Consider the following 12,500-nt stretch of genomic DNA (forward strand, 5'->3'; position numbering starts at 1 on the left):
GGAGTTCTTTCACGTGCCACAGCTGTGACACGGGGGTGGACATGGATACCGTCTCTGAGTCTGCACATAAAGTCGACCCGTGTCCGTCCCTGCCTGTAGTCAGATCTCATATACTGTTCATGAGCCTGATATTAATTTGGGGAATTCGACTTAGGCCACACACAAAAAAATAGTCTGTTTACGGTATCCCGACCGACCCTATTTTTTCGCGCGACCCTAGACTTTTTTTTTGGCATTTGGGAAAAAAAATAAAAAAAATAAAATCTTTGTTTTTTGGCAAAATAACTTAAAACAAGAAAGGCAAAGCCCATACGACTCACATGCTTTACACATTTTTCCTACCAAAATACATGTGACCTTGACCCAAGGTCAAGGTCATCCAAGGTCATGCAACACAAAGCTGTTAATTCAAGACATAGGAAGTACAATGGTGCTTATTGGCTCTTTCTACCATGAGATATGGTCACTTTTAGTGGTTCACTACCTTATTTTGGTCACATTTCATAAGGGTCAAAGTGACCTTGACCTTGATCATATGTGACCAAATGTGTCTCATGATGAAAGCATAACATGTGCCCCACATAATTTTTAAGTTTGAAACAGTTATCTTCCATAGTTCAGGGTCAAGGTCACTTCAAAATATGTATACAATCCAACTTTGAAGAGCTCCTGTGACCTTGACCTTGAAGCAAGGTAAACCAAACTGGTATCAAAAGATGGGGCTTACTTTGCCCTATATATCATATATAGGTGAGGTATTGAATCTCAAAAACTTCAGAGAAAATGGGGAAAATGTGAAAAATAGCTGTTTTTTAGGCAACATTTATGGCCCCTGCGACCTTGACCTTGAAGCAAGGTCAAGATGCTATGTATGTTTTTTGGGGCCTTGTCATCATACACCATCTTGCCAAATTTGGTACTGATAGACTGAATAGTGTCCAAGAAATATCCAACGTTAAAGTTTTCCGGACGGACGGACGGACGTCCGGACGGACGTCCGGACGGACGTCCGGACGGACGGACGGACGACTCGGGTGAGTACATAGACTCACTTTTGCTTCGCATGTGAGTCAAAAATGGTTTTGGGGAAAAAATAAAAAAAATAAAAAATCCCGACCTACCGACCCTATTTTTTTGTGCCTATGTTACCGTAAACAGACTTTTTTTTTTTGCCTTAGCAAGATCTACCTCATCTTGCTGCACGAAGCTTTGTCACTGAATTTTCGGTAAGAAGACTTCGCGAAGTCAACTTCGCGCTCATTTAAAAACAGCCTTGATCAGAAGAGTGTTCGCAGGTAGGACAGTGCCTTTAAAAAGTCACACACAACACAAACATACCGCAGAGTCCACAGAAGTGAGGGCATACTTGTGCAGCGAAGGGTTTGAGGCAGATGTCCGTGAAGTTGGCACACGTCTCTCCCTCCCCGATGTTATCTCTACACGCACTGCTTGGCGTTGTAGAGTCTGGTACTGAAATCATCATCATTATCATTATCATCGTCGTCGTCGTCGTCGTCATCGTCATCGTCATCGTCATCATCATCATCGACGTCGTCGTCGTCATCTTCATCGTCGTTATCGTCATCGTCATTATCGTCATTCATCATCATCATCATCATCATCATCATCATCATCATCATCATCATCATCATCATCATCATCATCATCATCCCTGTCGGACTTGGCCTGTCACTCACAGGCTCTACCTTTCCCGTGAAAACGATTCAGCTCAGTCACAACCTTAATCAGGCCAGGCTTTTTACATGGGATCAGACCACGCCCCCACCTGCTCACATACCCAAAACATCAACATGCTTTTTTCATGGGATCAGACCACGCCCCCACCTGCTCACATACCCAACACATCAACATGCTTTTTTCATGGGATCAGACCACGCCCCCACCTGCTCACATACCCAACACATCAACATGCTTTTTACATGGGATCAGACCACGCCCCCACCTGCTCACATACCAGGCTTTTTACATGGGATCAGACCACGCCCTCACCAGCTCACATATCCAAAACATCAACATGCTTTTTACATGGGATCAGACCACGCCCCCCCCTGCTCACATACCCAACACATCAACATGCTTTTTACATGGGATCAGACCACGCCCCCACCTGCTCACATACCAGGCTTTTTACATGGGATCAGACCACGCCCCCACCTGCTCACATACCAGGCTTTTTACATGGGATCAGACCACGCCCTCACCAGCTCACATATCCAAAACATCAACATGCTTTTTACATGGGATCAGACCACGCCCCCACCTGCTCACATAACAGGCTTTTTACATGGGATCAGACCACGCCCTCACCTGCTCACACACCCAAAACATCAACATGCTTTTTTCATAGGATCAGACCACGCCCCCACCTGCTCACATACCCAAAACATCAACATGCTTTTTACATGGGATCAGACCACGCCCCCACCTGCTCACATACCAGTCTTTTTACATGGGATCAGACCACGCCCTCACCTGCTCACACACCCAAAACATCAACATGCTTTTTACATGGGATCAGACCACGCCCCCACCTGCTCACATACCCAAAACATCAACATGCTGACTGCTTTCCGCGCACAGAGGCAATTTCTTACTGAAATTAATCGCAGATTGGCATAGATGTCGTTCAAAAGATTAATTCTAAAAACATAAAGTTCCCACTCTGCACAGAAAGTAATCAGGCTGTTGGCTTTTGGTATGTGTCCAAGCGAGTGGGCGGTCTTATCCCAAAGCCTGGCCAGATCGGAGATGGAGACTTTACACACAAAGAACTGTGCCTTACAACTTTTAGCGTTGTACATTCACGGACGTCTTCAGCTGTGAAACCTCAGCCTCTGAATTTGCATAACTTCGAATTGCACTTTTAAGCATAACAATTCATTGGACTCTCCATTCGAATTACGGAATGAACTGTACATAATGGGTTTTAAATTTAGAAGGAAAACATTGGCGCAGGCTAAGGGAGACGAATGTGCTGGCTGAAAATATGGTTTTTGCTTCGACCAAATGAGACACACATAATCAAATTCAGCGCAGTTTGAAAGCTCATCCCGCGGCCCGTCAAGAAATATCACAAAATCTTTCTTTGAATTGATAAAAGTAACTTATAAGTTAATAATTAACGCACTGGATTGTGAGCTTTGAATTTACAACGCTAAACTTCAAAATGATTCCTTTAACAGACCGCAATTTACTACACTAAGTTCAACTTAGCCTTAAACCGCAGGTGGCAATGCGTAACACAAGGGTTAAGGTCATATATTCGGTAAAGTGAGTGCCACAAGGGACCTCAGAGGAGTAACGATCATGTGATAAGTGTCGAGACATGTCACGATTTGTGAAAAGTACTTGAATGGAAACGATGCCACGATTACGACCTGCAGACCGCAGGGCCTCACATCCACGTCGGACATCGGACATAATTATGAGGATATTTTTTTCAAATGTCCTATACATTTTTCATGCAGGAGGACAAATGTCCTATTGTTTTTGTCACAAAGTGGTCAATGTCCGATTATTCTATCATTTGATCCGGACATCGTCAGTACTTCTCAATTTACAGTAGTTTGAATGCTAATTTATCTATGACAACGGTAAACAGACCGACATAGCCATCCTGGACTTTTCAAAAGCCTTTGACACTGTGCCACACCCAAGCCTGCTGTATAAATTACAGAGTTATGGTGTGAAAGGCAACCTGCACAGCTGGCTGCAAAACTTCCTGACGAAAAGACTGATGAGAGTGGTAGTCGACGGAGAGGAGTCAGTTGAAGTCCCTGTAGATTCAGGCGTACCACAGGGTACCGTACTCGGACCAGTCCTATTCCTCTGCCACATCAACGACTTGCCAGCGTCTGTGAAGTCACAAGTGCGCTTATTTGCAGATGACTGCCTCCTGTACCGCACCATCAACTCCTACAGTGACCACCACATACTCCAAGCCGACTTGAAAACCCTGGAAGAATGGGCAAACACCTGGGGCATGCGCTTTAACGCAAAAAAATGCTACATCCTTAGCATCAGAAACAAGTCCAGCTTTTTCTACAACCTGGACAACCACATTCTCCAGAAAGTCAATAGCAATCCCTACTTAGGCGTCACCTTTACTGATGACCTCAGCTGGACCACACACATCAACAAAATCGTCAAAAAGGCAAACTCCACCCTCGGCCTACTTAGAAGAAACCTCCGTTCCTGCCCACAAAGCTGTAGACGTACTGCCTATGTGTCCCTCATCCGCTCAACCCTGGAGTACAGCTGTCTCGTCTGGGATCCGTACAAACAAGGCGATATAGACAGCCTGGAAAATGTACAGAAACGAGCAGCCAGATTCATTACCCAAAACTACAGGGACCGAAACCCAGGATGTGTCTCAGAGATGCTCAGCAGACTACAGCTTCCCCCACTCCAGGAACGCCGGAAACAACAGAGACTCACATTTCTGTTCAAAGTGGTCAGAGGGCTGGTCCCCGCAGTACCCCCTGAGAAATTCATCCAGCAACAAAAATCAAAAAGACAAGTGAAACAACGAGTGAACAAAGACTTTACATCATCAGCCACAGTCAGAAATATCACAAGAAACAATAGCCAGTGCTTTACTGTGGATTGTACTAAAACGCCAGTGTACAAGTACTCTTTTTTCACAAGAACAGTTATTGACTGGAACAACCTTGATGACAACACGATCCAGTCGTCAACGGTCAACGAATTCAGAGGAAAACTGCCAACCGCTGACTAAAACACCAAGTGCTCTCCCCAAATTCCGCCAACGTATATTCCCAAGCTTGGGACCTGTTGGCGTAACTTATCAAGATCAAGATCAAGATCAAGATCGATGTATTGCGAAGCGATGTGTAGCAGACGAAATTAGACACTTTGTGCCTCTAGTACATGTAGAGGCAGGTCGGATTTAGAAAGAAGTCGAGAACGACGGACCAAATATTTATCCTAAAAAAGATCGTCGACGGAATAATTACAAACAGAAAAGACAGGTTGTATGCATGCTTCGTGGACTTCCAAAAGGCCTTCGACAACGTATGGCACGAAGCTCTCCTCCTCAAACTTAACAGGATAGGAGTTATGGGGAATTGTTTCAACGTTATAAGAGATATGTACAGCAAATCTACTATCTGCACTAAGACCGCACTCGGACACTCACATGACATACCCGTCCGGAAAGGTGTACATCAAGGCAATACTCTAAGCCCCACACTCTTCAACATATTCATCAACGATCTCCCAGATTATCTGCGTGGGAATGACTCACCAAGTCTGAACAGTGCCCAAAATACAGAAATCCCATGCCTACTTTACGCCGATGATTTGGTAATTCTGTCCACATCCAAAAGAGGACTACAAAATAAGTTGAACCGACTGAATGACTACAGCAGTGAATGGGGCATTAAAATAAACAAAGAAAAAACGAAAGTGATAGTATTTACCCGCACAGACCCAAAAGTACCAATACTATTTAACTGTGGCACACATATGATTGAAAGTGTAGACCAATATAAATATTTAGGGGTCATCTTCCATAAAAGCGGTAAATTCTTACAAACCCAGGAACATTTAGCCAAGCAAGCAAACAAGGCATCGCATGCCCTGAGACGACTAATTAGAGGAAGAGAGATGAAAGTAACTACAATGATGCAACTATTTTATACCTTAGTCGCCCCTGTGTCCACTTATGGAGCCGAGGTCTGGTTCCCATCAGCAATCAACATCCAAAACGAACAATCGCTACCCGACATATTCGATAAGTGTCTATCGAATAATCTACCCCATGAACAAGTGCATTTAAAATTCAGTAAACGCCTTCTTGGCGTCCACAGTAAAGCAATGAACTTGCCAACGCTAGCAGAGCTCGGGCAACTCCCTGTGGGTATAAAACTAATTGAACAAACAATAAACTTCTGGACCCACATCGTTGAGTCAGAAGAAAATTCATATTTACGACAGGCTTACGCTGACATGATCGACAGACCACAAGACAGCTCACCGCAATGGATACATTTCATTCGAGCAATCATAGGTAACCTCGGACTGGACCATAACTGGATACTTCAGTCAGCAGTCCAAAAGAATGCGCTGATGAAAACTCTACGACGAGGACTAGAATACGAATACGTACGATTTTGGCAAGGAAAGAAGACTGAGGGCTCAAAACTGCAATACTACAACACAATTACTGACGGCGATTACGACTGTGAAGCATACTTGACATGTGTAACCAACCCCAAACACAGAAAAGCACTGTGTAGATTGCGTATTAGCGCTCACGATTTAAAAATCGAAAGGGGGAGATACACAAACACACCCAGAGAGGATAGAAAGTGCACCGTGTGTGGCGTAATTGAAGACGAGCTCCATTTCCTGGATAGTTGTACAAGATTTCATGATCTACGCTTGCAGCTTATGGAACATGCACGTGTTAATGCTCGAAATCCGAGTCAGCTGATGACGATGCAAGACGTATCGATACAGCAACAACTTGCTGAATTTGTATACAACTGCATGATTATACGCAATAATGACATAACTACAGATACATAACAATGTTGTAATCACTGCTCCATGGACGATATTTCTTCTTGTCTTTACAAATATCCACTTCGTGTCTGATAAACCCTTTACTGTGTTTTTATGACAATTAAATGAGTTCTGAGTTCTGAGTTCTTCTGAGTTCTGAGTTCTTAAATGAGTTCTGTACCAAAGAGTTTCCAAGGCCCGCAACTCGTAATGCTCGAAGCCAGTTGAGAGTTGCCTCCCTTCGCGCTTTCCCCGAAAATAACAAACATGCCGCCTAGTGGGGCTCGTATGTTGCAGACGCACTCATAAATCATTCACATCTTGCAACAAACATCATACTTTGTGGTATTGTTCCTTATAATTATTTAAGGGATTTCAGATACAGAGCCACTTCAGAAATCGGTTTTTTTGTCTTTGATAGGGAATAAAAGGCTGCATTTACAGCAGACGAAATTCGTACCAAAAGCGCTCAGCAGTAAATATTCCCAACTCAGCAAATGTAAAATTCAATGGTTTACCATGCACCAGAAGTTGTCTGCTGATAACACATGCATGACATAAATACTCTTATGGGTATTTTTGTGTTCTGGTATTTAATTTGATCGTTTTTAGAATTTTATATATCCGCAGCATGAAAATTCAAGATGGCGGCCTCCGCAACATTGCGTGTTTTGATTTGAGCGAAAACAACGTTTCTGAAGGTAAGTTTTCAAGAATACGCATCCATTCACCAATGTCACATCATTTTACTGTTTAATTCTCCCCTGGGGTCTGTTATTCATCGGGTGAAGCGCTGAAATGCAGAGTAATCTTGCAATAGCTCATCAGCTGGATTGTGATGCTGATAGATCTAGATCTATCTGTTGATTACAAGTAAGGAAATCATGATCGCCACGCTGGTGATTTTAAACAGATTAAACGAACTTTGAATAAAAGGCGAGGAGAAAGAGATTGTTCATGGTATGATAAATGATTAGTCCTGCCTACGTTAAGGACTTCCATAAGGTGGGGAGGGGTAGAGTCAAAAACTGAGTGAGGGTAGGCCAGATAGTAGGATGACCAGCTGGAGATAAAAACACTCCACTCCCCATGTCTTTACAGTATTGTGATCAAACTTTCAAAGACGGTAGGTAACAGACAAAAGCATACAGTGTATGCTAATCAAATGAGATAAGTGGTTTTGAAAAATGAAGAGGTACCGCTCTTTGAGTTTTACAATTTTGGTTTGTTGCTTGTTTCTCATCCTTTTGCTTATTTTAAGTTGACCGTGCATTGGTGTGAATTTTATTTTTACAGGATATATACAAGAGTTACACCACATGCCGGTTCCTGGGAACAAGCGTTCTGCATTTATTCCGGTGCCACAGAAGGGAGCCGATTTCACTAGTACTACTGTATCAAGGTTTGTTACCTAATACATCTTAACAGTAAGATTTTTTTATTTGTATTAATTGGAACATGTTTGCACATCATTTGTAAGCGACCTCTGTGAATTTGATGGGTTTAACGTACGAACCCTCACTATGGTCAACATTCTGTTAGCGACTGTTTGAAGCGAATAAATGTAGCGGTCAGAAAGATTCCAGAATCAGTTGGGTCACTGGAAACTGTGTTTGTTTGTTTTTTAACCTGAAACAGTAAGAATTATACGAATTCATGAAATACAATTTTCTTTCATTTTGGTCTGTTGTGTGAAGACTTGCTAACCCGGCTTTGACCGACTCTCTGAGATAGTAAACATTATTCAAATACATTCAAATAAAAAGGTCACTTTTCATCTTTTGTGTGAAGGGTACCACAGGCTGATTTCCTGCACCATGGATGTAGAGGAGGCCAGACAGTCTGCTTCTCATTCCTGCTGTGTTGCGTTTTTTTCTGCTCGTGAAGTGTATCGCCACATTGCCAAAGCCATTGGCCAAGAGAAGTCACCCTGTCTGCCCATTTTGCATAGCCTTGCAGGCTGTGACACTATGTCGTTCTTCAATGGTATTGGGGAATCAGAAGGCTTGGGAAGTATGGCAAGCATTTGAAGACGTCACTCAAACTTTCTTCAGGTTGTCTGCTCCTCTTTGTAAGCTGAGTACCACTGACAGGGCAGCACAAGAGCTTTTTGGTGTACATTTGTAGGACAAAACCAGCAACGTACTGGGTGTAAACAGTGCTAGACGGTACCTCTTCAGTAAAAAGAGCTGCCAAATTGACCATAATCCCCTTACAAGTGAGGTGCTGCTGCAGGACATGAGATTGAGAAGAGCCATCTACCTATTAGACTTCCAAACTCTGTGGGCTGGCAGTTCAAGGCTGGAAAGTGGGAGTCATTCTGGACGAGCTTTCAAGAGGTATCCAGCGTGTGCTGAGAACTCATGAGGTGTGCCTGCAAGAAGAGCTGTACAACAAAACGCTGCAAATGCTGCTAAGAAGGACTGCAGAGCACAGCTCTCTGCAAATGTGCTTGCATGCCTGTGAAAACTGTCAGCATCTAAACTGTGCAAAAATATTATTGCACCCATTTTCATACCCCAACTCAAACTTTTATTCCTGTGTCATTTTATTCAAACTGTCTATGCCATTAAAGGCTCGCATCTTCGCTATCTGGCACATTTTTTTTTAACATCATCATTTACGCCGTCAAAATAAGGATACCCTTGACGTGACAAAGAGATGTGACAAAAACTTCGGGTACCTTTTAAAAAGCCGACGACAATTCCTGAGGCACAACTGGGTCACTGTTGTATACGAAGAGAAAGTCAACTTGATTATCCATCCAGAACAGGTTGTTTTATTTCGCCATCTTGCATATTTCTAGTGTTGTGCCATTGTACCTACTGATGTATGTGTCGATCTCACGGATGAGATGTTTATGTGTCAAATTTGAGGGATACCCAAGTCAACTAAAATCCATGTATTTTAGCAATGACCAAGTGGGTTGCGTTGAAACTTTCAGGAATGTGTGTCTACGCACGAGGCGTAGTTCAACCGTTTGAGTACACTTTCAAATCTTCACGAAATAATATTTTAAAAACTGCCACAGGTTTGTTGACTTACATCCCACATATTTTTGACTTCGCAGTATATATGACAGATGGTTGTTTCAAGTACTGCCAAAGTTTCTTTTGAGTATAGACACTTGCCGGAATGTGCTAGTTGTGTAAACACATGAGAACAAACAACGTTTTCGAAATACAGCGATTATGAATTTTAGTCGACTTTTGAGTTGATACATTACATTTTTATCAGTTTTATTTTGGGGTACCCTTATTTGGGCGGCGGTCAAATAACCCATGTAAAGGCCACCTTTTATCTTAAAAGTGTTCCTGTGAGCCAAGTTGAGTGCCCTCAATAGCATACATTGAATATAACAGCACAGGAATGAATGTTTTCGTTTTGGTATGAAAATTGGTGCAATATATTTATTTTTGCACAGTTTAGGTAATCCACAAATTCTTCAACCCTGCCACCCACACCGTCCAATCATTCTCTGCACCTACAATACATGTATTGTTTTGTTTAAAAATGTGTTTGTGTTAGTTTCTATTGCAAGAGAATGTCTTGTAGCATCAAAAATGCCTAAATACCCTTTTATTGGCGGCCATTTTGAAAATTGTAAAAAAACTACTGATTTCTTAATTTTTTCACGGTGGCTCTGTATCAGGTTTTGTTAAGCAAAAGCAAATGTCCATTTACGCCAAATTTGCTGTTAATCACATGAAATGAAATATGCCTAACATACCCAACCGTTTACACTGGCGGCCATTTTGAAAAATTGTTTAAAAACTACCCATTTTTTTATTTTTCGCGATGGCTCTGTATCAGGTTTTGTTAAGCACATAAAACTCTTCATATTTGCTTAATTTGGTGTTTGTTGCATGATTTGAATGATTTTGCAACATAGGAGCCCCACTAGCCTAAACGAAAACTGATCCCAGAAAAGGGACAGAAGAAATTACACTTTAAGTCCCTTCCCTCATCATCTGTCGGTAGCACGGAAACTGAGCTTCCTCCAGCCCCAGAGCAGTTAGTCTGTTAGAGCCTGATCGCCCAGGTGAGAATGTCGATCGCGATAGTCAAACATCGGAGCCGAAGAAAGACACTACCCCCTCCCTCACCCCCACGCGTAACTTCGTCTCAAGCTTGATGCGTGTTTACCTGGAGGGGCCAAAGGATGACATTCACAAGTCACAGTGGGTGGTGAAGGTTGTTGAAAAGTGGGCATCCACGAGGAAGCGAATGCTCTTCAGCAAAAGAAAGGAACCAGCACAGTAGTTGAAGTTCAGAGACAGAAACACTGCACTGACTCATGTAATTTATTTTATATTTTCTGTTACCTTTTTGCCAAGAAAAGTATTTTTGTTCGTTTACCCTCGTGCCAAGAAACTAGTCAAGTTTAATTATATTTACGTTTTGTTACGGGAAAAAAATGTCCTATTGATTTGTTTTTGTTCAGGACAAATGTCCTATCACTTTTACATTGGCCAGGACATTTGTCCTATGCTACCTCTCATGGATGTGAGGCCCTGAGACCGTCAACTTGCCTACGTGGCAACGCTCATGCAACTGGAAGGCCGTAACCTCTGACCTGGTTGCGCAACTTATGCAACCCTTGACCATCAGTACGGGTACTATCATCCTCGCAGAACCGGTTTCAATTCAAGTTCTTTTCACAAATAAGTGACATGTTTCTCCTCCTACTTAACACATCAGCGTTACTCCTCTGAAATTCTATGCGGCACTGACCTTACCCACGCGCTGTTTTGCGAAATCCCCCCGCGGGTTAGGGGGAAGAATTTACCCGATGCTCCCCAGCATGTCGTAAGAGGCGACTAACGGATTCTGTTTCTCCTTTTACCCTTGTTAAGTGTTTTTTGTATAGAATATAGTCAATTTTTGTAAAGATTTTAGTCAAGCAGTATGTAAGAAATGTTAAGTCCTTTGTACTGGAAACTTGCATTCTCCCAGTAAGGTCATATATTGTACTACGTTGCAGGCCCCTGGAGCAAATTTTTGATTGGTGCTTTTGTGAACAAGAAACAATTGACAAGTGGCTCTATCCCATCTCCCCCCTTTCCCCGTCGCGATATAACCCTTCGTGGTTGAAAACGACGTTAAACACCAAATAAAGAAAAAAAGAAAAAGTTTTGCGCAATGCCACATGTGGCTTTAGGCTAAGTTAACGTCTACCACGAGTGGCTTAAATCTTCGAATGTTGAACTTTAGCGTTGTACATTAATTTGGGGTAAGATAAAGGGGATAACTTTTAAATTTTGCGTTGTAAATTGCGGTAAGCTACTACCACGAGTGGCTAAATTGAGTCTATTACCCCTTAAACTTACCGCAGGTGCCGCAGTATGCAAGACACAGAATGTTCGGACCGATGAGCTGCGTGTCTTCACACACCCCGTGCAGTTCGCTGCACTTGACTCCATTACCCACGCGATCCACACAGGATCCGGGCGCTGCGGTGACGTCACTAGGCGGCGGCGTCACTGTACTGGTGCTGTCTGGGATTGAAATAAAATGGCTGAATTAGTGAACACAACCTAAAAAGGTAAAACTAACAAAACAATTGATAAGTTACGCGCGATACGTGAAGACTAGCATAGATGAGGCCTATGCAGCCGATCAGTTTAGGTAGGGGAAGGGCTCCTAATATGGACCGGCTCCTAATATGGACCACCTCCTGTTCTGACAAACTAACGGCGCTAGAGCGCTCAAAAAATGTCGTTCGTTGTATTCACCCTCTCTGGATAACTTGCACATGTCAAAACAGTTGTAGAAACACAAACCTCAAACCCGTTAGGCTTTTTCTCTTTTTTTCACTTTTGGCAGCGTTCACTCTAAATTTGCCGCCTAAAACGGACTCGTTTCTGTCCACAGCCAAAGCTGTTATCACACAAAAATTGTTATATTTGACAGCTAAGACCGTATTTGTTACATTTTAGCAGTGTTGACCC

At 42.7% G+C, this 12,500-nt stretch overlaps 1 protein-coding gene across 1 annotated transcript in view; it reads right to left on the reverse strand.

The window, feature by feature from the left end:
- Positions 1-12,500, reverse strand: part of LOC138979942 (uncharacterized) — a 34,351-nt gene that overhangs the window by 7,319 nt on the left and 14,532 nt on the right. The window contains exons 9-10 of the mRNA XM_070352710.1: positions 11,880-12,047; positions 1,339-1,470 (exon numbers count right to left, since the gene is read on the reverse strand). Of these exons, the coding sequence (XP_070208811.1) occupies positions 1,339-1,470; positions 11,880-12,047 (300 nt within the window). The remainder of the gene's footprint in view (positions 1-1,338; positions 1,471-11,879; positions 12,048-12,500) is intronic.

Source organism: Littorina saxatilis, linkage group LG11 (assembly GCF_037325665.1).
Source record: "Littorina saxatilis isolate snail1 linkage group LG11, US_GU_Lsax_2.0, whole genome shotgun sequence".
NCBI lineage: Eukaryota > Metazoa > Mollusca > Gastropoda > Littorinimorpha > Littorinidae > Littorina > Littorina saxatilis.